Below are 26,807 nucleotides of genomic sequence, written 5' to 3'. Positions count from 1 at the left end.
GGCCAGAGAGAGGGATCCAGATGAGATTACCACTCCTACTAGCTCCAGCTGAATCCCAAATACCCCTAGAGATAAAATAGGATCAGACTTTAACAGTAGCAACAACAGCTCCAGCCCATCTCAGCTGACATCTTCTCTTTTTCCCCAAGAGGACAGTTATTACCATCTGAGAGATGGTCAAACAAGGGGATTTTTCATTCTAAACTTCTTTCCAACTAAAGGAAAAAGGAACAAAAAATGCTGTTAAAATACATTTCAAATGTTTTAACTATGTTTGCTTTTCTGTAACTTTAATAAAGGATTTAAAAGATTTTCCATGTGTTTGCCATAGTCCTAAGTAGACTGAGGTCTCTGTTTACCAAACCCCAGACCTCATTTAACTCTATTTAATGTTAGGCAGTGACTGGGTTATGTTAACACCTTTGGCCCATTTATTCCATTTAAATTAATATACAAGTTCCCAGAAAAAGAAGCCACCTCAAGATGATCAATGTATATGTGCCTTGGAGGAAAAAAGAAAATAACCTCACAAACCAGAAACTCCAAACTCTGTGAGGGAGGTGGGTGAGGGAGTGTCCTAAAGACAACATCATCTGAAAAGCAGAGTTCAAAAACAAGTAATTTTCTCTTTTGAAGATACTATTTTTGCAGGATTCTCACATCCCAAATGAACATGAGCAGAGGTGCAATGACCAGCAATAGCAAAGCTAGTGCCAACTGTGTGAAGAGACAGAGGTTTTGTTAATATATAGCATAAATAGTAAGAGGTGTAACGACATTCAAGTCTGTGGGAAGAGATCGCAATTTGAGAAAATTCCATGCTGAAAATAAAGGACATCTTAACATAAAATTCTTCTTAGGGGAGGCAGAGCTCTGGAATCCCCCATCTTGGAAAAGTTCTGGAGCACAGAGCATCTTCTGGAAACTGAATACAAGGAGTAATATTTTGTAAATGTCTGGAGAGACGACCAAGTAGCAGCTTTGCAATTCTCTGTGGTAGATACATCCATCTAATCAAATAGGCCTTGACATGGCTTCCAGATAATAGCAATGTGAAATGCCTTTGGAACATAGTTCTCTTTGTAACAGCATTGCTCAGCAACTTTGGTTTCTTTATCAAATAAAATAAAATTGGGTGGAGTTAGTCTGCTTGAAATAGACTCCCAAGGATTTCTGACACTGATGGTGGAACACTAACATAACTTCGGATGGGAATCTCAAGTGAGTCCACGTTACCACCTTATCCTTGTAAAAATGAATCTGGTATAAGGTGCGTCCATTCACTAGCACCAGGGAAATGACTGTCAGTGTAAGAAACTTAAGTTCATAGGAATTAGTGTTTTAAAGGAGCGTTCATCAGGCCCATGTTTGCATTTTGCTGCAGAGGTGTTTTTTTTAATTGGAGGTTTCAGAAGTGTTGAGCCCTGCCTGAAACTGACAAAGGGTTGCAGAGATACACTTCTACCTGAGACTAGTTCATGATAAGCTAAAAAAGATATTTCTGGAAGGAGTTAGTCTGTGCAATAGACTGAGACGGGCGAAGAAAGTAGTCAAGCAGTTTTTGTAGCGAAAGCAAAGGAGTCCATATGGGCCTTACTGTGCTACACTTACAAACCTTTCCCACTGGAAGCCCTAGGTCCTACTTAATAGATGGCTTCTGAATCAGCTGCTTGAACATACCATACCTACAAACCTCTAATCCGTCAGAAGCCAAGCTGTAAGAGGGAGAGTTTCTTGGCACCAGACCTGTAGGAGTGTGTCTCGTTTGCCTCAAGGAAAGTTTGGGGGCACTCAACTCATCAAATTTCTTCACTATCCAGGGCAACCTTTGTAGACTCATTGGGCATTTCCACACATCATGGCTGATTCCTTCGTGGGCAATGCAAAGCATCTATCCTGGATGTAGTTCCGCCACACTGACATGGTATGAAGCTGTTGTGTGGCCAGTCCTCTCTCTTGGATGCTACATCTCCAAAAGAAAAAGAGTACTGACACCTCAGAGGAGCATGTGACCAATGAAAAGGTGAGCAGCAAGATAGTTGCCAAGTCACAACTAAGAAATTAAGTGCAAAAACAGCAGAGCAAGTGAAGATGCATCAAATACAACAAAGGCTGCTTATCAAATATTTGGGGGGTGAGTACTTTAACTCAAGTGCCTGAATGAAAGGAAAAGTGAGGGACTTGTTTAAAAAAATATTATATTGACGAACATCATTGGAGCCAGAAGAGCTGTAGCAATGGCTGTTGAAGTACAATGTCTGAAAGAAAACTCGTTCACCAACCACAGTTAAGAAACAACTGGAACATTCAGAGAGCCATATTTATATTTATCAGGGAGTGGTGTATTACATCCAGTAGAGGGCATGACTTGTGTTGCCCTCAATGTTTTAAAAAAAACAAATTCAGAAGGTATGGGAATTCCACCCGCCGCTTGCTGAGATTCAGGAGAGAAAATCCTGCACAGATGGTATTTTTAGAAAATATTCAAAACATTGAATACTGGATGAGCAGTGCTCGTCAAGTCAGTTTGATAATACACACTCGTCTTGCTGTAAGAACTGTGGTCAAAGATTTCAAATGATTTTTCAAAGATTTCAAAGCTACCTGATTTTTTTTTTTATGGCAGGAAATTTACATCAACATACATTTAATTTACATATTCAGTGATTTTAGTATAAGCATAGTAAAAAGACAGAAAATAAACTGTATATACTTTTTTCAAAAACAAACTATGGAATTTTTCCATCATCTTGTTTGCTTGAACAAAAATACCAGAATGACTCAGAAATCAAGTCTGAGTACAAATAGATGTCTGATTATGACTGTAACAGTGGCTGACTATGACGAAGCCTGTGTGTTGACAGAGGAAATGATTGTCTATGTTGTTTCTATCACCATCTTGTATTGGAGTTGCTGTTTATAATATTTTGTGTGTAGTTGTTTTTATTTTTAAGAACATTGTAATGTTTTATAGTACTATTTGTATGTTACAATATCTTATATAAAATTGTGTATTTGTAAACTATCTGAAAGACAGATGTGATTAACACTAATGTTCTCCCTTTACCAAAAAAAAGTTTACCTACCAATCATGGAATATTGCATTTTAAATGACCTGGCTCTCTTAACCATTTTAATCATCCATTCAACACAGGAAAAAAAGGAAATGCAACTGTTCATATTTCTTGATCTTTAAACAATGTAATGTGTATATAGATCACAAATTAAAACTGAAACTATTTGGTTTTATATAAATAAGTGGCTTATATAATTGAGGGTTTTCTTTTTTCATATTCTAGACAGAACAAGTTGCTGTTACCTCTGAATTTGAAAGCTACAAAGTCCGTGTTCATAATGTTTTAAAACAACAAAAGAATAAATCTGCTTCTCAGACTGAAACTGAGGGAGCCAAACAAGAAAGGTAAAAATTATGTCTATAAGTGCTTGGTAGTCAAAGACTAATGAAGCCAGCAATAAGCAAGACTTTTTTTGCTATTGTATACCTATTTAAATAAAGGGGGAAGAGGATGAGAAATCCATTTCAGTAGTCTTTTTGGCTAACAAACTGTAGTAATGTGACAGAAATGTTCATCTATGTGATGATTCTTGGTTCACATCTAATTTTTGGCATTCATATTTTATAATTGAGGATTACTGAAATACCCAGACAGAACACTTTAAAAGGATGCTGTCAAGGTTCCTTCCCCACTCTGAATTCTAGGGTACAGATGTGGGGACCTGCATGAAAGACCCCCTAAGCTTATTCTTACCAGCTTAGGTTAAAAACTTCCCCAAGGTACAAACTTTGCCTTGGCCTTGAACCGTATGCTGCCACCACCAAGCGTTTAAACAAAGAACAGGGAAAGAGCCCACTTGGAGACGTCTTCCCCCAAAATATCCCCCCAAGACTTACACCCCCTTTCCTGGGGAGAGCTTGATAAGAATCCTCACCAATTTGTACAGATGAACACAGACCCAAACCCTTGGATCTTAAGAACAATGAAAAAGCAATCAGGTTCTTAAAAGAAGAATTTTAATTGAAGAAAAAAAGTAAAAGAATCACCTCTGTAAAATCAGGATGGTAAATACCTTACAGGGTAATCGGATTCAAAACATAGAGAATCCCTCTGGGCAAAACCTTAAGTTACAAAAAGACTCAAAAACAGGAATATACATTCCCTCCAGCACAGCTTATTTTACCAGCCATTAAACAAAAGGAAATCTAACGCATTTCTAGCTAGATTACTTACTAACTTAACAGGAATTGTGATGCTGCCTTCCTGATCTGTTCCCTGCAAAAGCATCACACAGACAGACTGAACCCTTTGTTCCCCCACCTCAAGATTTGAAAGAATCTTGTCCCGTCATTAGCCATTTTGGGTCAGGTGCCAGCGGGGTTACCTTAGCTTCTTAACCCTTTACAGGTGAAAGGGTTTTGCCTCTGGCCAGGAGGGGTTTTATAGCACTGTATACAGAAAGGAGGTTACCCTTTCTTGTATAGTTATGACAGATGCTTTCAACTTATAAATCACATTTCAGTCTAAAAATTTTTCACATATCTATGTTACTGTAGCTAAAAGATTTTAAAAATCCCTATTTTTTGCTAAGATTATGTTCTGTAAATATCTGTAATTTGATATTACTCTGAAAAATAGAAATTTTTCACTGTTTCCCCGAGGGCTATTAGGTGCTACAGTAAATAATATTTAGTCAGCCAGTTTCTCCTGTTTCTGTGGTGTCGTCCACATGGAAAAAAATACTGGTGGGTGAGGGAATAGTGGTGTGATTGTCAAACCAAAAAAGCGGGCAGGAAAACTCAAGCACAGGGTTAGAACCCGAGTCTAATCCTAACTCCTTGTTAGGAATCCCTTGATTTCCAAGTTGACCCTACCCCTTTTCCCGTAACTAGTGTTGCAACTCCTAGTTTGAACCCAATGGCTGTTGGCGAAACACTTTGATACATTGACTTGTTGTTTTTTTGTAGCTAAATAACACAGATATCTTAAAGTAAGGCTTTATTTTCCTGATTTAAAAGAAAACAGGTAACCTTTATTCCTGAATGAATGTATGTTTATGCTCGCTTTCTCCACCTTCTCCCTCACCAAAACTTAAAACACTTTTTTTTTTTTCCTGCACGGATTATCTCTTGTCTCAGCTTGGCTGGGGGATGGATCCTAGAGTTCAGAATGAAGCTGAAACTAATGTCTGCCTTTTGGTCAGCAGTTTCAGCGTAAGCCTGTTTTGTGGCATGAAAATATACTGTTGAAAATGGTTTTCAGCTACAGCCTTCCTTACAAAAAAGCTGCTGTTCACACCAGCTTAACTGAACCATTGTTAGCATCAGCAAAAGGCCTAGTGTAGGCAAGGCTCCAGGGGCCAGTCCAGTTCTTACCGGCATGTCAATTAGAGTTGCTTTCAGCAAGGTTTACTGACATGGCGATTTAAAAAAAACAAAACAGTTCCAGTCCCAGAAAACTTGCATAAACAACAGTTTTTACCCTTTGTTACCCTTTTTCTGTAAACTTTCCCTGGCATAAACATGGTGAGAAGGTGAACTGAACTAGTACTGAAAACTTTTAAGTGCAAGTATAGGCCAGACAAATTCAATGCAGTTTCAGAAAGTCTTAGACTTAATTCCACGTGGGATCTATGCTAGCAGTTACCTGTTTCAGGACAACCATTCCTGATGGTCATCCTCAAAAAGAGGTCAGTGTCCTAAAATGACAGTCATTGTGCATAAGCCATGGTTAGGGCTACAATTTTGTCACGGAAGTTACAGAATCCATGACTTCCAGAGACCTCCATGACTTGAGCCCCCAGCACCTGGGAGCTGTAGGGTCCCCTGACACCCCTGGTGGCTGGGAACTGTGGGGGCCCGAGCTCCCAGCTGCAGAGGGAGGCAGGGGTGCCCTGCAGGCAGCTCCCAGCCAGGGCAGAGGCCGGGGTGCCAGGAGCTCCGTGGCAGTGGGGAGACCCCAAACTCCCCGCCACTGCAGGCAGCAGGGCTCCCAGGAAGTCCGAGCCACCAGGGGTGCCCCGCAAGTTGAGTCCCGTAGGCACCCCAAGGCTCGGATCCACCACAGGTGGTGGGGGGACCCTGCACCTCTGAGCCAGGCCCTCTGGTTGATGGGGGGAACCTGCAGCTCCTCATTTTGTCATGCATATTTTTAGTAAAAGTCATGGATAGGTCACAGGTTTCCATTAATTTTTCTTTATTGCCCATGACCCATCCGTGACTTTTACTAAAAATATGTGTGACAGAATCGTAGTCTTAGCCGTGGTTAACTGATTTTTGGCACAGGTCTGGAAATACTGCTGCAGATCCAGCAGAGGGAGTCCTATGATTTGTTATGGGGGATCCCTGATAGAAACTATAAAATAGCATCTCAGGTATTGCCTATTTAAAAAAAAAAAATACTGAGAATTCAGAGGACTTCTTCATCAGATTCTAGCTAGTCAGGGCATGAATTTCTTTGAAGCAAGATCGTTGCAAGGGAGTCTCATTTATTTATCTTCCCCTTTTGCCAGCAGAGGAATTCTGATGGGAAGCAGTGTTCTGTTACTACTGGACATAGGCTGTTGGGGAAAGGTTAATTTCAGAAATTTGTAAGTGGAACAGTTTGATCAACAGTTGAATAATACAGGATAAAATTTTAAAGGATGGATTACTCCCCAAGTTAAAGGGTTATTCTACAACTCTTAACCATACAAATAGTTCATTTTAGAAGTCAATAGAATTATTCACATCAGTAAGGACTAAGAGCTTGAATAAGTTTGTTCTTTCTTCAAGTTGTATTTTTCTCAGAATTGGGACAGGTGAGTTGGCCTTTTTTCTCTAGTTTCTCATGCCTGAATCAACTTATCTGAATATAGCACACTGCCAGGTTTTTCTGGTGTTAATTTTTGTGGGTTGCCACCTCCCCCCAACCCAATTTTTCACAACCCTCTCCTGTTTCTTTCCTGTACCTTGTGTTCACCCCTGCCAGGCTGGCGCAAAACAAACAAACATATACAAAAAATGCCCAAGAGACAGTTCTTACCTAAACCTGCACCCCACCCATTATCTATTTTCCTTCCCACCCACAGCTTCTTTAGCTTTGTCCCCCATAACTTGTCTAATGCTGAAAGGATTATTAATGACACTTTCCCTCCTCTTCCCCCACCCCCTTAATCAGGCAATGCTTTGAGCTGTTCCAGGAACATGGACACGAACAGGCCATGTGTTCCTGGGACAATCCCAAAATCAGCTATTTTGTTGTCATTTCAGCTAGGGTTAGATTCTAGAAAGATTTCTGTCATAACACTGAATCATTCAAGCCATTTAGTGTAATGAAAAGGTAATTCATATCTAATAGAATAGATTACCCAAAATACTAATGATACATTTGGCTGTTCTGAAATGGGATAACTTTCTTTAAAATATCTATTGTTTTTTTCCTTAGAGAACACATGGAAATGGTGATAGACCAACTAAAAGTAAAGTTACAAGATGCCCAGCATAATTTACAAATCAGTGTCACTGAACTTCAAGCACTGCAGTCTGAACATGACACCCTGCTGGAACGGCACAATAAGATGCTGCAGGAGACTGTGACGAAAGAGGCAGAACTCCGAGAAAAGTATGGTTCTCTGATGACAAGATATGTTGTATTATTGTGTGTGCAGTTGGTGCCAAGCATTTGTTTGTTTGAACTGCTCTACACTCATGGAAGGGGTATAATTGTGTGCAGAAAGTTAGTGGGATTTCCACAAGGGCTGTTAATTTCTTGCTGTCAACCTTCTGGAGCTTCTTCCATGAGAATTTAATGGTTGAAGATCAGGGATTTTAAACATCCTCCTCCTCAAATTTCCCTACACTTTTTTCTGTTTAACTGTATACTTTCAAAGATTACATTTTTGCAGCTCATTGAGTGCTACTTGCTATTTCTAAGTACCATGTACAGAACTCCCATTGTGTTGAAAGATTTAATCTAGTGAAGTAATCTGATGCAAATGTTCAGATATCTAAATTGCAGTACAGACAGAATGGTGGGAATCCCATCATTGCCATTTAAAGTCCAATTAGTGCCCTTGTGAAAGGTAACATTTTGAAATATCTCCTTCCCACAATCCCCCACTTCACTATTTCGATCAGAGTGAGCATCTGTGACTTTTAATTTTTCAGACAGTGTTATGGTTGACTTAAATTTTTCTGCTTCAGGGCACTTCAACAAACTCCATCCTTCCCCTCCTCTCTTCCTGCTTCCCTGTGTAGTACTATCAAACTTCTTTCTTGTCACAGAGAGTGGGATGGAATAGTCTTTGGAATTGTTGGCATTTGGTATGGGTGGAGAGTAACCAAAGATACTTTTAGCTCCTGTTGGCCACAGAAACAAAGACCGGACCTGGTACTTGAACCTGGCTCTTTTGCTTAGCAGTGAAGCATGAGGCACAGTTTTTTTCCTGAGGTTGGCATAATTAGTGGGAAAAAAATAATATAACTGGGAATCATCTATAAGGTAAACATTCACCTTTCAGGGTCTGTACTATACAGTCTGAGAACATGGTGTTGAAGTCAGAGCATGCACAGACTGTGAGTCAGCTGACGACCCAGAACGAAGCTGTTCGGAACAGTTTCAGAGATCAAGTGAGGCATTTGCAAGAAGAGCATAGGAAAACTGTAGAGACGTTGCAACAGCAGCTATCCAAAGTAGAAGCCCAATTCTTCCAACTTAAGAGTGAACCTAGCACAAGAGGTAAGTTTGTACAGTCCTGCAGCCCAAAAAATCCCTTTTTGTTGATTATTCATGTTTAGCGAACTGGCAGACTGATTCATCACTTCTCTGTAGTTGGTAATCATACAAACATCTCCAAAAACATATGGGGTGCCCATTTACCAACTGTTTTTTACATATAAAATGGTAAGCACCGATATTGGTTTTATAGATTAGAAACCTAACCTAAGCTGGTAGTCCTCAAATGTTTTTTGGCCACACAGTGACGTGTATAGAGTGAATTGGTGGTCTCCGCCCATTTCCTAATGGGTCAGTCAGTATTATAAAGATTACCATCTGAATTGGCACCCTTGTTGGCAGCCTCAGAAAATGAATTGAAGACTGATTCTGGAAGCTGAGCTAAAGTCACTTTTAGAAGGGGTCTCCCCAGTTCAGGATCTAGGCACATTGTGGGGGGGGCACGCACGGGGGAAGAAGGGGCTTGTGTTTATGCTGTTTATGCTGGTACTTTATTTCATCTGAGCTTGTGTCTCTGTCTCTTTTTCCACATCTGTCAACATGCAACTTTCAAAAGCACTAAAATCCCTTAAGGTTTAGTTTCTAAATTGAAACACTCTACCATTTTACTTAAAAAAAAAATCCCTCACCACTGTTACTGAACCATATACTAATTATGGTTAAATGAACAGGTGTGCTATGAAATGCTTACCCTTCCAAAAAGAGTAAAAAACTAACCCTTGATCTTTAGAAAGATACAGGTAAAACCAGCACCATCCTTTCGTATTTTTAGCGTATGTACTGAAAAAAGATATGATGATCCAGAATGTTTTCTGCTGGGAGTTGTGTGGGTGAGTGGGCACGGACCAGAAACTGGACTGAGATAACCCATTTGGTTCATTGGCGCAATCTCTTAGGGGATGACTGTCCAGCTTTTCACTCCTCCTTTCCCTTTCACTGTGGCTGTAGGATTAATGCACCTCATCTCTGGTCTTACTTTCCACCTTCCCCACTGCCCAAATTTAAGATGGTTACACCAGTGACTTATTTCACATAGGTCATTTAAAAGACGCTTTAAATCACTGGTAATCTGGGCTCTGGTTATAGTGGTGTCTTCGAAGTGAAAGGCTGTGTTTTATATTGTGAAATATGCTTTATTCATATTCATTTATTCTTTACGGATGACTGAACTTCTCACATGATGCTTTGTTTCACTTTACTGCTTATGTACATCTCCTTAATTTAAGATGCTAAAAGATGTATTCAACATCTTTAGTTCTCACATTCTCCTTCGCATCCGGTTGAGTGGCTTCTGGGTGATCATTCCCAGCATACAGCAGTGTTATTTATTAATGTATGCCATCCGAAAGAAATTCTTTTTCAGGTCCATCTGTTTCAAACCTGCCAGTGAAGAACTTGCGAGAACGGAGAAACACTGACCTTCCTCTTCTTGATGTGCACACTGTAGCTAGGGAAGAGGGAGAAGGAATGGAAACAACTGACACAGAGTCTGTGTCTTCTGCCAGTACCTATATGCCATCATTGGAACAACTTCTTAATTCTCCTGAAGCAAAATTTGGCAAGTAAAACCTTTTTTTAAATAATAAATGTTTAAGTACTTAACTAATTTTGAGTTACAGAATCAGTATTACTTGGTACTTTTCTGGGTGCCATAGAAAGTTGTCCTTAGAGCATTGAGATACTTGTCATTCTTTCTCCCGCTTTACTACCATAACTTTTTTTTCCCTGGTGTTGCAGCAACCTTGGGTGGGATTTCCAAGGGAGACTTAATATATAGATCCATGCATAGATCCATGCATAAAATGGAGGAGAATGTGGTGGTGATGACCTTTTATCCAGTTGCCTCGTGGTTAGAGCACTCATGTAGGTTGTGAGAGGCCCAGGTTCAAGTCCCCCTCAGCCTGATGTGGAGCAGGGACTTGAATATGGGTCTCCCACATCCCAGGAGAGTGCCCTAACACACTCTCTCTGGTGTAATGAGTATTTTTAAATATATTTTTATACAAGTGGAACAGCTTCAACAGAAGAGATTGAGTTTCACCCCAGGAATACCCCTTAGCTCAGTGGGATGTGGGAGAGCTGGGTTCAAGTCCTTGCTTTACATCAGGCAGAGTGGGGATTCAAACCAGTTCTCCCGCATCCTGGGGGAGTGTTGAACCACTGGGCTATGGGTTAAAAGTGTGTGTGTGTGTGTGTGTGTGCACACAAAAATGAGTGACTTGCATTAGGCACCTATCCCCAGGAGATGGTTCGTGGCTGTGACACCTGAATGGAGATACGCACCTAACTCCCTTTGAGGGGTAGGACTGAGGCCACACCCCTCTCCTGAGCATTTCCTACTGGCTAGCTTAGATGGCTCTCCACTCAACATGTTGGCTTCTGTAAATCCCCCTTTTTAGGTACCTGACTTTCTTCAGGCATTGTATAGGAAACCTGGGCTCCTAGCTCGGGGTTGTGAATTCCACTTGGCAGCAGGTCATCTAAAAGTTAGGTCCTGTAATGCTCAGCCTGAGTTGCGCCTTAAGAATCCCACCCCTTCTAATAGAGCATTAGACACTGCTGCTATGACAAACATTGCTACTTGAGGAGTTGGCTGAGGTTTATGAGAGTAATTTAGCATCTTCTAGGGGTTAGAAATCTGAACTTTGATACCTTCATATTGCAGACATTAGACCCCTATGCATTGTTAGCACTGAATGTACATTCACATTATTAATTTTTGTATAAGCTTTGTCCTCGAATAGGGATTAAGGGTTATGTTAGTTACAGTTTTTATTCATGGATTCCAAGACTACTTAAAATTTGTAAAAAATTTTACATTTAGGGACTTTCATGGGAAGGAGAACAGATGGGTGAATGAGTACATAAACTGTAGGAACTGTGAGTGTGAAGAGAACAGCTCAGAATACTGCATAGAAGGCTATTAAGTTTTCATCCAACTCCTATTAAATTCAGACACAAAACTTCCACTGGCTTTAATGTGAGCTGGATTGGGCTACTGGAGAACATGGGATCAGTGGGAACTTGTGCCAAAGTGCATGGATTTGCTTTTCAAGTCGCAAAAAAGTAGAGCAGGGAAATGCAGGACAACCGGCTAATTGTACAGAGATGACAAGCAAGTCCAAAAACAGTTTTGAGGAAATATTGAAATCCTCCTCCAAAAGGAAAAACAACACAGGAGGTGCCTCCCCCAAACCTTTCTCCCTTTAAAGAAACACTGAAGTCAGATTCTACAAAAATAGTTTGATTGCAACAGACTCTTTTTAGTACTTTTTTTAGTTTTGTGTATATACAAAAAAAATCACAAACCAAAAGTTTGGCAGCAAGAATAGTAATGGGTGGTGATGTAAAATCTGACTTCTCAGAGTTTTTCATTGCTATGATTTGATGTTGCCACCATGAAACCAGTGTAATTCTGAAAAATGTCCCTGATAAACCATCACTCTGAATGTAAAGTAAACTGCAAAGTAATCTTTTTTTGAAATATAAAATTGCAGAGCCACCTCAATGGCAAACAGAACTCACCAAAGAAGAGCTGGTCCAGAAGCTAAACACAACAACAAAAAGTGCTGATCATTTGAATGGATTGCTTCATGAGTCAGAAGCAACCAATGCAATATTAATGGAACAAATTAAGGTTAGTAGCCATGCATTCACTGATATTTTAGATACTGCTCTTTATGGGGGCTTGTTTGTTTGTTTTTGTTTACTGTATGTATGTATGTGTCCCCAAGCAAATCCTTTTATACTTTCATACCAAATTAGTTGTTTCACAAAACTGATTATTCAAACTTGAATGGTTGAAATTTGGTGAGATGCAAAATTTAATTACCTGTAATTTTTTCAAATTATTCATATGTACATAACATTGCCAAAATACACCCAGTACTTGGTAAGGTAAAAGTCAGTTCTCACATGCAAAAAAAGACATAATTTCTTCTCAGAAAAAGCACAACAGTTTAGGTTGAATTATTCTTCCCATGTAACTAATTTTTCTTAATTTTAACTGTTTTACCTCTTTAGTTAACAAAGCCAGTTTGCATTTTCTGCAACTGCATGTAACAGCTTTTTGAAGCCAGTCTTCAAACCAGCGTTCTTGTGAGGTGCACAGTGTGTTAATATCAAAATTTGGGTGCATACTACTTGTTTTGCTATATAAATATTTCCTAATTAGATGAGTGAATAGTTTGCCGAAACATAACCCAAGTAACATATCTACTCAACTCTTTGCATTTTATTCCTGATCACCAGAATTGCCCAGTCTGTATCTTGTTCCCCCATACTTTCTTTATACAACTAAATTGCTTGTAACTAATATTGCAAAACTCTTCCAAAAAGGTGTTTAAGATTATAAATAGGTTAAATGAATTCTGAACCAACAGTGTTATCTGGAGGCCAGCTGTACATTTTAGGCCCCATGGGATCTTTGCCCAGAACACATCTTATGTAAACTACTGAACACTTTCAATACCTTATTGCATGTCTAATATACATGTGCTTTGTTCCTCAGAGTAGTTTGTATTCCGTCGTTCATTTTATAAAAATCAGTAAGAAAATGTAATATTTAATGGTCTCTTTCTGTGTGCAGCTTCTTAAGAGTGAAGTAAGACGACTGGAAAGGAACCAAGAGCGAGAGAAGTCTGTTGCTAATCTGGAATACTTGAAAAATGTTCTGCTGCAATTTATATTTCTGAAGGCAGGAAGTGAAAGAGAGAGGCTTCTTCCAGTAATGGATACCATGTTGCAGCTCAGCCCTGAAGAGAGAGGAAAACTTGTTGCAATTGCCCAGGGTATGAGAAGTACTTGTGTTTTATCAAAAAGTTGCAGAAACAGAATATGAAAGTAGAAAAGACAAAATGAAATGTGGTGTGACTTCCTTCTGTGCAGATCTTCCAGAACAATAAAGCTCAAGAACATGGTGTAAACAGACAGGGAATAGAACTATTCTGGTCATTTAGGAGGGAGTTAAGCTATTCATAACTGTAATAAAACAAGACTGTTAGCCAAAAGTTAAAAATAAAATTCACTCTGCAATTTGAAATAGGCTTTTTGTATTATCCCATTCAAAACATTTTTATTGGGTATTTATTGTCATTTTCCCTATTTAACTAATTACAATTTCCCTAAACGTTTTAGATTGTCAGCTGTAGTGTATGCCCTTTCCAGATCATTTTTAAAATAAGGAATAAGTCAGTTACTGCTGAACATAAAGTAAGGAGAAGTGAGCATGACAGTGAAATGTGTAGACACACTAATGCACTCAGTGGGAGGATTTATAATTGGAATGGCAAGGCAGAAAAGGTTCCTAGCATTGAGTACTGCTGTTCTGGTAATCACTAGGGAATAGAGTTTACCACTAACCTGGGATCCTTAAGGTGAAGTCAATAAACAGGCCTTTTATCTCTTTTCCAAATGCAGACATGTTTCCTGAAATACTCTAAACTAATGGGTTGGTGACCACAGATCGCAATTGACTGGTTGATCCTGGAGCCTCTGCCAGTCGATCGCGATCTCTGGCTGCTAAAAGTCCAGCAGTGCAATGGGGCTAGGCAGGCTCCCTGCTTGCACCAGCCCTAAGCCGCTCCCAGAAGCGGCCAGCATGCCCCCGTGATCCCTGGGGCGTGGCAGGGGTCTCCACACACTGCTCCTGCCTGCAAGCATGCCCCCGCAACTCCCATTGGCTGGGAACTGCGGGGGCAGTGCCTGGAGAGAGGGGTAGCACACAGAGCCATGTGCCTCCCGCCCCGCCAGGGTCGTAGGAGTGTGCCACTTCCGGGAGTGGTGTGGGGCTGGGAGAAGCAGGGAGCCTGCCTTAGCCTTGCTGTGCCACTGACCAGGAGCAGCCCGAGGTAAGTGCAGCCTGGCGGGAACATGCAACCCAAGCCCCAGCCCTGAGCCCCCTCCCGCAGCCAGCATCCTGAACTCCCTCCTTCACCCCAAACCCCTGCCCCAGCCCTTAGCCTCCTCCCAGATCTAGCACCCCATACCTGCTCCTGCACCCCAACACTCTGCCCCAGCTCGGAGCCTCCTCCTGCACTCAAACTCTCTCCCAGAGCTTGCACCCCAACCCCTTGCCCCAGGCTCACCCCGGAGCCCTCTCCCACATTCCAAACCCCTTGGCCCCAGCCCAGAGTCCGTACCCCCTCCTGAATCCCAAACCATAAACCGCTGCCGCAGCCCAATGAAAGTGAGGGAGGGTGGAGGAGAGCAAGTGACGAAGGGAATGGGGGGATGGAGTGAGCGGGGCAGGGCTTTGGGGAACAGGCAGGGTAGATCCTGGGTTGCACTTAAATTCAAAAAGTGATCTTGTGTGTAAAAAGAGACCACTGCTCTAAACAAAGTGTACACTGAACAGTGGTGTTTCATGATGACAAAATCTGTCAAAGTGGTGGCAGTTTTCCAGAGTGTATTGTAAGATATCTCTTCAAAAAAGATAACTGGTGAACATAAGTATGGGATTTGAATGTAGGAAAACTGACAGAAGTAAATGTTTTGTGTCTTTCCCGCATAAGACTGCGTCATTCAGTTCACTTGTGCATAGTTGTTGTTTAGTGCTGGTGAAGATTATAAGCATATTTTTCCTCCCTTCAGGTGAGGAAGAAAGTGCATCACGGCCCTCTGGTTGGGCTTCGTACCTTCACAGTTGGTCAGGACTTCGATGAAACAATGGAAATCTTTTAGACATTTACATTCCACAATTGCACTAACAGAGAAATTTTACTATAGAAGAATGAACCTTACATGTGTAGCATTGACAGTTTTATTTTTCTGATTTTGCAAATTACCTTAGGCAATGCATCTTAGCCTAAAAATCGGAATAGAGGGTTTCTAAAGAACAGGTTCTGACTGCACCAAACTATTTAATTGTTTCTTGTAAACACGTTTAGATTAAGCAAGTTAGTATTCAGAAGTAAAATGAAAGGGGTGAAAAGTTACTGATTACTTGAGAGCATAATTTGGCAAACTGATCACATATTTTATTTTTATTAAAAATGTCATATTTAATAACTAGAACAATAGGTAAAATAATTCTTAGTAAAGTACTTCAAAAATACATTTTCAGGATGCTATTTTCACTCAGTGAATGTGAAGAAAACGAATAGTTTGTATTATAAATCTATTGTCCATATACTATAATATCAAAGTCATATCAAACTGTTTGCACTGCATGATGATCTTTCTAAAATATTGCATGGCTCTTAAGAGAATTTGAAGATATTTGGCATTTTCTGTTTTCACTTTGGCTAAATTCTCAGTAAAAGTTTGCAGCAAAAACGGATTCAGAATATAAAGCTTAGGGCCAAAGAGTTTAGTGACGGCTAAAACTTGTTCTGTGTTTGGGATATTAATATGTCGGATGGATATTCAAGTCCTGACATTGGATCAGATGCTAGAGAGCGTTCAGAGAAGGCCCAGGACAGACATTTTCAAGAATCAGCAACACAGGTGGGCTGAAATTCTAGGGGAGAGGGCTTAAACTAAGGTATCTTTGTCTAAGGTTGGAATCTGCATAGGCAACTTGAGGGTTGAGTAATGAAGACCAGGCAAGAAGTTGTAAGCAGGCTCTGGCACCATCGTGCTATACTGAAATAAAAGGACTTTGTTCTAATGAACAAAGGTAGGAACAAGATCCAGAAGGAAGGATCTGAATTGGCTGAAGTTTACAATCCTAAATAAAACTGCCAGGAAAGAAGGAAGTGTGTTTGCTTGGAAAACTTTTATAGCAGATGCAGTTTGCAGGCATTCTAATGTAAAGAAATTACTCCTTTCTCTTTTCACTCCTCCTTGTGTCTCTGCCTCTTGGTCAAGTGGTTTGTGCTTCATTTTAGATTCTGCTACTTCATGGCTTTTCTGGAAATACCACTTCCATCTGTAAGAATAAGAATAATTCTGTTGTAAACAGTGCGCTCGTTTCCTCCCCCACTCCCTCCCCCCAGCTTGTGTGTGTGTTTTGTTTGACTTTTTCCTCCTAACCCATGCTGTCTTTTTCCTCTGCATATTCCAGTTCTGTTCTCTTAATTACTCCATTATTTGTGTGTAAATTTATTATATGTACATATGCATTCTTCTCACCTACCATCCAAGACTTTTTCAGGCATTTGTCACCTCTTCTCCAATATGGTCTTATTCAGTCCTAAAACGACACTTTTGAACACAGAGGGGAGGGAAGATATACACTTAGACCCACCAGCATCTCTTTCTCTACAACAGATACTGCTGCCATACCACACTGTACAAACACTAATCAGCAAGAGCAGGGTTAGGGAAAAGCAGTCCTGAGATTCTGGTGTCCATTCCCTTGATAACATAGTATTAATCAGGACTGTGGTTAATCTGGCAGCAAGAACAGCAGTAGAAATTATCTTGCTATGAGAACAGAATTTCTATAATGAGTGGTTATTGATATGAAAGTGACTATATGTAAATAACTTCTTAGTCATCTCCACTTCCGGTGTGTATTTCAAGTTCTGTTGACTTATTATATTGAGGGGAAAACATGTTTTTTAATTGCTATTTGCAGTTAGCACTGCAAAGCCAACATAGTTACTATAGAATGAATCCTTTTTGGCACAAACCAATGCACTTCTTAAATTCTAGTTGCAGAATTGTCCTGGGTCATAGATGAGTCAGAAAGCACCCAGTTTGACTTTCCAATCTAGGATTGCAGGCCTCACAATTAGAAAACCATCTTTTGAACAATTGCAACTGTGGAAGCTGAGACAAGACATGAAGCTGCCACTGTGGTGTTTTTACAGTCATTTTCAGACTATAAGCACCCCTTCCACATCAGTGATTTGTTTTAAATCATTAGATGTTAATCCTAATTTAGACTAATCACAGCTGACTGTGGAAAAAGAAAATTAAAACAATGCCAGGACAAAGTTGGTGGAAAAAGATTTCAGTTCATAATAGTTCACTCTTACATTTTTAAATCATAGCAGGAAAATGTCTGCACTGTTTCTTATGTTGACTTCAAAACTAGTTCAACTGAACATTTGCTGCTGTCATGATTCTTTTCTCCTTGAGTCTTTTCTGCACAATATCTGCACAACTGTCTTTGTTATAGAGAAGCTGTGACAGGAGGATCTTTCTCTTTTAAAATGTGTATTTCAGATCGTAAGATTTTTATTTAACTTTGCAAACTGTGAATAACATTTTATGCTGCTTGCATACTTTCATATTGACTGTATTAAATAGAAATGGCTTTTTGATTTGTTTTCAGACTCTTGACTTGTATATCCACTATTTTAGTGAAACTCAAATATTGTGCTCATGAATGTAATATACACTCCTTGCATATGCTTCTGCTACAAAGGAACATTACTGAGGCCTTGAAAGACCATTGTCAAGAATATTTTAATAATTACAACTAAACATATTTGTATAATGTGTATGATACAATTGTCAGTGCTTTCAAAACAGAACAAATACTTTTCCAGGCTGTGGAAGAAACTTCAGCTGTAAGTAAGTGCCTGGGTTTTTAAATATATAGTTACAGTAAACAGGATAGACAGGACATGTGGACTGGAAGCAGAATTATTTTGAATGGTAAATATATATTTCATTAACTTCCATTTTAGTATTCTAATAAAGCACCCTAGTTGTGACTTAAATTCCAAAAGGCAATTTAAATTGAAAATTAAAGCTGGCACTCTGCTCACCTTTGCACTGTGTTGCTCATTTTTAAAGAATATATGTTGGTCTCACTTTGATTCTTTGTTATGTTTACTAGTTTTACAGTACCATATTATCCTGAGTTGTTTACAGACTTGTAAGAAGACATGACCCCTGCCCCACAGAGTTTACATATTTAGGGCCAAATTAGGGACTCCCTAGCATTAGGAGGAAGAGGGTGTGAGGAGTAAGATGACGTGACCCCGCTTTCCACCCTTGGCCACAGTTTGACTCTAGATGCTGGGGACTCCAAAAGAGCCTGCCAGTTCTGAAGCTAGTGCTAGAAACTGCAGAGGGAGAGTGTTTGGTTAGGGCCATGGCCCCACCCCCTGCATATCTGTTGGACTGTGGTTCAGCAGTTGCTACCTACACTTGTACAAGTCTGCAGCCCCACTCCCTTTTATTGCCTTACAAAAAGGTGTTGTTCCTGCAGCCACCACTTGGCTTGTGCTTCTGTTTTCACTTGCAGAGAGACAGCTGTTCAGAGAGGCAGTCACACTGAATACTTTTTAAATTCACTATTAAAACCTCTTTCTGAGGAGCACACTTTAAAACATATCCTGATTTTTTTGGTAAAGAAATGAAACAAACAAACACTTAAAGTATAACTGCTCCTTTGTTTATTCACAAGCAACTTTTGAGTGGGCCTGAGGGCAACCCCACTGAACATGCTCAGGTCCACCCTTTCTCTCGCACATCTACCTCCCAACCTTTTTGTACTAGCTCTGCTGCTGCTATGACCATTAAACACCTTTTTGCAGAGCCTGGGGAAGGCTGGCAGCAGCCGCAAAACTGGGTGTACGTGGTGTCAGAGGTGCAAAGTGAACACATGGAAGAGAACTTCTCTTTCTGTTGTAGTAATCGTAGGGGTTACTCGTAACAAAAGTAGATAAAAATGTTTGTTGGAAATGTGACTTAATTGATGGTCTCCTAATGTTCTGTTGTTCTTTTTGTTCAAAATGCATATTCACCGGAGTGTGTGCCTTTGTTCTGAATGCCTGTTTTCTTTGATAATTGGAGTAAATGTTATTCAGGGTACTTCCTGTTATGGATTTGTCCTGCAATACAAAAGTAAAAAGGTTTAAAATAGTAAAAAGTTGCATAACGTGAGTTATGGGTTTACTGTAGAAATACTGGCACAATCCTAACTTGGGGATAGCATCGCCAATGAATGTGAAAATGAATTGTGAAAATGTTGTGGGGAGAAACATAATTTTAGAAATTTAATGTAAAATGACTGTCTTAGTGTATCTTATTAGGAAAAATATAAATGAACTTTAAAAAAGATTCCTGCTTTTGTTATTTGTCTGGCATATGCTACTAGACAGCAAATGGCTGACCTCTAGTAGCTGAGACTGATTAAAAAATGCTCAGTGTGTGGTGTTAGGGGTGGGGAAGCTGCTTCAGAGAGTCTCTGGTTTAATGTACACATCAGCCACTCGAACCTGAAACTAACACTTTCACAAAGTTGGACTCTTCTTGCAAATAGCATCCAATTTCTTATGTCCAAGAATGATTTAAACAAAAATATATGTGCCTCTTGTCCAATTCCCCCAGTCTGTTTTCCTTGGATAAATATAAACAGTCACTGTGAACTCATCCTGTTAAGAGAGGAAGGGTGAGGGAGTAAAACTGAAGGATCCATCTCTGTTGTTCCTTTGCTAATTAAATCTGCTTTAGCCTTGATCATTTTCTTGGTTGTGAATCAAGTTTTTGGGAAGCTTGTTGTGAAAATGCAGGAGAGAAGAAAGTAATTGTGCCAGCAGGAACCACCAGCTTGACATTTCAGACCTCGTCCTAGGTAATTTTGGCAAGAATATTCTGAATCTGAGTGTCAGGGTTTGCTTCTAAATCAATTCTCATTTCTTCTGGAAGCCCACGCCCAAGCTCTTGAAAATCTAGGAAAGACTGAAGCTATACCTGCATGAAAGACTATACTAGCATGGCTATGCTGGCATAACCCCAGTCTGCACTGACAGAAAGGGGTTTTTCCATCTGGGTAGGAATACCACATCTCCGAAGTAAGCATTCTTCTGTCAGCATAGCTGTGCCTGCAGTTAGGGCTATGTCAGCATAGCAGTGTCAGTCAGCAGTGTGGTTTTTCACACCCTGACTGAGGTAACTATTCCAAAATAACTTTCAAGTGCAGACCAAGTTTATGTTTTGTGTGTTTTAAGATTAAACATAAAGATACTTGCATTATGGTAACACAGATTTTTCCCTAAATGAAAAGATGCAAAATCATGGCTAACTTTAGTAGCATAATGGACTAGAATAAATATGATTCTCCATTGCCTTGTACCTTGCCATACTCTTTCACACCTGTGTACAAGAATGAGTGTAAAAATGCAACCATTTTAAGTGGAGGTTTCTGATATGCTGCTGTTTACACCCACCTTGCACTTTGGAATGGACAAGGTACTAGAAAACAAAATTCATAGAACGTATAGTCCTCTCTTTCACCCCCACCAAATAAAAAATATGCAGTTTTATTGCCAATCTCCTTTAGCCTTTGCATTGTCCAAACCACCAGCAATTTACATAGCTAAAAGTATAATTTTGATTTTCAGCATTTAATATCCCAGATATATTTCAGAGTAACAGCCGTGTTAGTCTGTATTCGCAAAAAGAAAAGGAGTACTTGTGGCACCTTAGAGACTAACCAATTGCTTATGCTCTAATAAATTGGTTAGTCTCTAAGGTGCCACAAGTACTCCTTTTCTTTTTATCCCAGATATAGTAGTTTAGTTACTTTGAAGGCCTCCCATGATAGCAGTGGTGGTCTGATTGTTTGTTTTTAGAACTTGTTAGACCTTATATCCACAGCTGACAAACATTTTCATTGATTTATGCTTTCTCTACACTAGGCTAGAAACCAAGTAAAGGTAAGGTATTTAAGTAAAACTATTAAACACTATCCTATCTACCTCATTGCAAACAGTGTTTGGCCCCACCATCCAAACTGTTATGATGCCCCCTGAGCCTTGGCCAAGTGCTCTTCCAGTGAAGGTCTCTATTCTGGTAAGTAAATTACAATTCTTGTTTTTAAGTCAGACCAAGAAAAAAGATACATAATATCTTCTGATACTACAGCTTTCCAACCCTTCAGTATTGGAGATAATCTTAAAATCCAGACATTAGTTAAACTGTCCTCTGCTTATTTCAAGTCATATAAGAACTATTTAAATGTATTAGTAAAACGTCTCAGGTGAAAATGTACTGATATGAAAAACTTGCAATTAAGGGTCCCAAAGACTCGTGTATTTAAATGGTAATAGCTTCTGGGTGGAGTGTAGGATCTTTTTTTACCTTAACCCTAAATGTTTTGGAATGGAGTGGGCATATCTGACAGACTGCTTCTTTGCCATTATGATACTGCTCCTGTTGTAATAAGTAGGGGTGCAAGCTTATAGCTGGTAAGAACCTGGAATTTCTGTTCCATGGGAAATTTTGAAATGTGGGGGAAGAGAGAAGCATCAGACCAAAACCAGGCAATTTCAGAATTTCCCCAAAATTTCTATTTGACTTTTTTTCAGAATTAAATTGACAAGCTTCCCAGAACTGTCTGGTGTTCCAGCTGCCCATGTGGCAGGCTACCAAGAAACCAGCAGCCTAGCTGCCCAAGCTTGAGCCAGGTTTGCCTAGCTCCTGCCCTCTGGGAGGTAACCTAGAAGCCCTGAGAGCACTGGCTCTGTAGTGGGCAAACTGGGAGGAAACCAGACAGGTTTTCCTTGGAAACTTGTCTGGTTTCTATTGATTGATCAGCATTTTCCAATGGAAAAACATTCAATTGAAAAATTTCTGACTAGTTCCACTCAAGCTAGCAACTTTCTGAGGTGAATCCTACATTGGAAATCCCTACCCAGTTTGGTTCAACAGAGCCTGGATTGGTGACCTTACAGTACTCTGTGAAGCTCATCTATTCTGTTTGGAGGGTTAGGAATTTGGGATGGTTGAGGGAAGTGGTTATTTTATGATGGGTGGAGTACATGAGTGCTCTGCTGGGAGAAATGGGAGCAGTTTCAGAAAGATTTGTAAGTACAGTATGTACTAAATTTTATGTACTTTTAAAAAATATATTTGTGTGTCTTAATGAATTCGCACTTAAAATACATGCCCTATATTTTCAAAACAATATCACTGGCGCAATAAACTTTCACATTAGAATTCAGGAAGTTGACTGTATTCTACATAAATGAGTACATGCTCAGATAACAAAAAGATGCTAAAAGTCACTAATCCAATGTTAAAAGTACTTGTTTCACTGTTGTTTCAGATTTTTGCTATCACAGCTGGAAACAATATAAATACACATCCAATTACTGACCTAGTCACAGAACTGCTATTTCTGTTGGTAAATGCTGGATTTTTGATTTAATATACTAGTTTTTCAGAACTGGAGACTAATGTACTGAACTGTATGATCTTGCTGCACTATTCCTTTTTGCTTTCCAAAAAAACTGAAATTCAATACATTAGGCAGGATCCGATGGAAACTTGGAATTGAACCAAAGAGGAAGTCAAACTGATCAGTAACATAAGTCTGTCAATATACTGAATGTAATCATGCCCTATTTTTAAGCTGTAGAGGAAAATAAACCTTTGTTCTTGACAAATGGCTTTGTAAAAATTAAGTACACCAGAAACAGTGGTTGGACTGAATAGATCCATTTGTTTCTACAAATGAATTATGAAAGATTATTGGTACTGAATGTAAATAATAAAACGGACAGCCCAACCCATGTGTAAACTGCTGATTCATTAGAAGTTTTATGAGGAATTTTTAGTTGGATATCCTGTATCCAAAAATTACCCATGCTGAGAGCTTTAAAATGCTATGTAACATACACACAAATAAAATGTACCTAATGCTGCAGTACTAGTACTTCATCCTACTGCGTATTTAACTTTACGCCTTAGAGTATAAAATAAACCCTTTTTATCTTAATATACTCCATGCAATATCATCTGCAAGTCAGCATGTAACTGCTGTGCTAACAGGCACTCAAAATCAATAACAAAGCATAAATACAAATAGCATCTGCAGTTTCATAATGTTCTGAGAAGAAGCAAAAGTTAAATACTACAGTCTAACAATGTGCCCTGAAGGTTGCCAAGTTTAGACACTGGCAATCTCTCAAGGGCAGCAACTTCCAATGGCTGGAACCCTCAACTAAGAAAGCCCTTCTGTGCACCCCTGGGGACTTTTAGCCTAGGAACTGACAGCAAGAGCTTCACTGTGCCAGTTAAGACAGTAGAGAGTATAAGGGGATATGTGTTTGTCAGATAACTGGATCCCAACTTATTCAGTGCTTTTGTAACAGGGTGGCCTGCCCCTTAAGAGCCAGGCACCATGGGGTTAGCCAGCACTGTTCAGTCCCCCCACTTGTGCCATAATTAGCTGCCTGCCAGTCTAAGGGACAGGACTAATTAGAGTCAGGTGACAGCCTGTTAAGTACCAGGGCCCATAAAAAGGCCGAGAAGCTCAGTTTGGGGAAGGAATTGCAGGGAGCAGCAAGTTGGGTACCTGTGGAAGGCCTTGAAGTAGGGTCTGGAAGGACTCCAGGGGAGCAGCTTGGATGGTCAGGCCTCTATCTCAAATTAGAGGGATGTAAAGGAAAGCTAGAAGGAAGGCCAAAGAGGAGCCCAAAGTAGGGTGGATGTGCTTTTGGTTTTCTGCAGTTGCAGAAAAGGACTCTTGTTATCCCAGATCAGGTGAAGTTCTAGTTATTGACTTGGCCGGAAGGCTAAGGTATGGCACCAACTCCTACCTGTATGGGGAAGGCTAAGGGGACCCACTATGGAGGAGGAAACTGAGGTGGAGAGCACCTGCAGTGCCATGCTCAGCCAGCAGGGTGTGCTAAGGGGCAGACATGCATATGACAATGTGGTAGAAGAAGTAGAATCATGAGATCCCACCCCTCTAATCAAGGAGGAATTAGGGGACAGAAGTATAGATGCCTTCTTTGGCTGAGGAACATCCACCTTCCCAGGCTGGTGTACCCCTCCTAACAAAGGGGAAAAGAGTGGAAGACATGCTACCCCTGCTAGCGGTGTAGCAAAGGTAGATGCTGGCAATCCTCTGGTAGATTTTGGAGGACTGACAAAAGCTGCAGTGCAGGAAGTACCCCAATACTGGTCAGGAAGAAATGCTCTGGTGTGCTGTTGGTGGAAAGGTGGGGCACAGAAGGAGGGTCTGACCCTTGAAGAGGAGAGAGGGCAAGTCCCCAGGTGTAGGTTTTTTAAGTGGACATATTAAAAGGCTCGGTCTTGTGAAGAACTTGAATTTTGGGTAGAAAGACAAGCAAAGGGGCAGCTAGGGGCCCCGGGAGTAAGGAGAGGGAGTTGAAGATTTGGAAGCTGAGCATCAAGACCCAGTTGAAGTAGATGGAGCTGGAGAGGAACCACAGGGAGCAAGCTGAGCTACTGAAGTAGGCTGTGGGAGAAGCAGGGAACTCCAGGGAAGCAGCCTGAGTGTCAGTGCTCTGTCTCAGAGCCAGAGAGACTGAAAGGTAGCACAGAGGCGCTGGGACTGTGAGGGGATTCCAGGGCAGTAGCTTGGGAGTCAGGGCTGTTAGAGCCACTTATAAGGAGGCCCACAAGGAGGGCTGAAAGTCCAAGTAGAATAAAAGTACTATTGGTTTGTATGGACTTTTGTTATCATGGAAGGGGTCAGGTTTTTGTTATTGACTTGGCCATATAGCTAAGCTATGATACCAACTCCAGGCTGTGTGGGGGAGGCTGAGAGGACCCACTGTGGAGGAGGGAACTGAGGCCGAGAACGCCAGCAGTGCCACACTCAGCCAGCAGGGGGTGCTTTGAGGGTAGGCATGCCCTATGATATCTTTAAAGATTTTCCCCATCAAATTGAATTAATCCTGAAAATAACAAAGAAACCAAATCAGACATTAGCTCAGGTGTTGAAAGCTCACAGAAATTTACTCATCAGAAGGCAGATAACTGTACTTTTCACCAGCTTGGTTTTATAGCTGTATCTACAGCCAATTGTTACTGTAACTCTCCTGCCAGCACTGCAATAATAGTTTTCTCACTAGTGCCAGCACTTCAGGTCATCCAGGCCTGCTCCAAGCAAGTGACCAGCCTACGTAATTGCCACCATTGCTAACCCTAGCGGTGTTGCACTGCCACTTCACCAATAGTGGGAGATTTTGAGAGAAAGATGTTTGTATACGAGGCCAAAAGCATAGGCCTAACTAAAGCTTATTTGTCATTGTCTAGCATGGAGGTGCCAAAAGCGAAAGGAGGAAGGATTTGTCAAGTGGGGTTAGAGTGCTAACTAGGACTTGGGAGCCCTATGTTTCATGCTTTGTCACAGACATTCTGTGTGATCTTGAGCAAGTCACTTAGTCTGTTTCCTCACTTGTAAAATGGGGCTAGTAGCTCTTCCCTACGTCACAGTGGTGTTGTGAAGATGGGTACATTAAAGATTGTGAGACCTCAAATACTAATGGGGCCATATAAGTATGTTATGTACATAGTGGCTGAAATGAGTGAATACTGCATTAGAAGGAAATAGTCAAAGCCTAAATGTATATAGCACCCAAATGGGTTAAATATTTAATCATTTTTTGCATCTTACTAAACTATTTTCCTCAAATATCCTGAGACAGTGAATTTCACAGCTTAATTAGAATACACATATTGTAGTGGAATATTGGCTGAGACTCTATGATATTGCATACTACCACACCAGAAAAAAGACAACGGAGATTAAATCAATACCCTGGACTGAGATGGTCTAACCACCACCCTAGGGAGGGGCAGGTTTTGGAAACCATCAACTTCCAGATTTTCATGTAGCAGCATTTGCAAAAAGTGCTTTCTTATATTTGAGCTAAATTTATACAGCTGTTGGGACACAGTCATCTCCATGATTACCAGTGCCTTCATCACTTTAACATTACATTACTAGTGCATTATGCTTTATATGGGGCTGTACTAACGTCGTTCAAAAACTGCATGTAGTGCAGAATACATCTGCCAGTTTATTAAATGTTGTTTCCTTTAGAAAGCACATGACTACCAGTGCACACCAGTAACCACAGATATCAGTTGATTTCCAGGTGAAGTGTAAAAGGTTTTGAAGATATGGGGGGGAGATGAGGGGTGAAGTGTGGGATCATGTAATTAATGCAAACGCATAAGGGGGCTGAACTGAAGTTGCACAGGCTACCTTAATTCTTCCATTTACCAATTTTTTGTACACTTGACTTTGCAACCTTGACATCCTTTTTAATATTGTGGCTTTTGTATGTATAAATATATAGAGCATCATTATTAACACAGATTTAGGGATATGCTGCTATCCAACTCTGTCAGTAATTGTTCTCAGGTACTTGTTCCCTGGCCAACTGGAAAATGACCAGTTTTCCAAACTCA

The 26,807-nt window shown here is 40.3% G+C and overlaps 1 protein-coding gene across 4 annotated transcripts in view; it reads left to right on the top strand.

The window, feature by feature from the left end:
• Positions 1–19,117, top strand: part of GCC2 (GRIP and coiled-coil domain containing 2) — a 46,761-nt gene extending 27,644 nt beyond the window's left edge. For 3 of the 4 annotated variants that reach the window (XM_073351043.2, XM_073351023.2, XM_073351034.2), the window contains 7 exons: positions 3,300–3,421; positions 7,443–7,619; positions 8,518–8,735; positions 10,096–10,290; positions 12,230–12,369; positions 13,321–13,522; positions 15,324–19,117. In XM_073351043.2, the coding sequence (XP_073207144.2) occupies positions 3,300–3,421; positions 7,443–7,619; positions 8,518–8,735; positions 10,096–10,290; positions 12,230–12,369; positions 13,321–13,522; positions 15,324–15,394 (1,125 nt within the window). In that variant the 3' untranslated portion in view covers positions 15,395–19,117. Of the gene's footprint in view, positions 1–3,299; positions 3,422–7,442; positions 7,620–8,517; positions 8,736–10,095; positions 10,291–12,229; positions 12,370–13,320; positions 13,523–15,323 lie in introns of those variants that run through there. The other variant, XM_073351053.2, reaches the window with a different exon arrangement.
• The last annotated feature ends 7,690 nt before the right edge of the window (positions 19,118–26,807 follow it).

The sequence above is a fragment of the Lepidochelys kempii genome, chromosome 1, assembly GCF_965140285.1.
Source record: "Lepidochelys kempii isolate rLepKem1 chromosome 1, rLepKem1.hap1, whole genome shotgun sequence".
Classification (NCBI taxonomy): domain Eukaryota; kingdom Metazoa; phylum Chordata; order Testudines; family Cheloniidae; genus Lepidochelys; species Lepidochelys kempii.
Note: the sequence above shows the minus strand (reverse complement) of the source record. Positions and strands in the feature narration are given on the sequence as shown.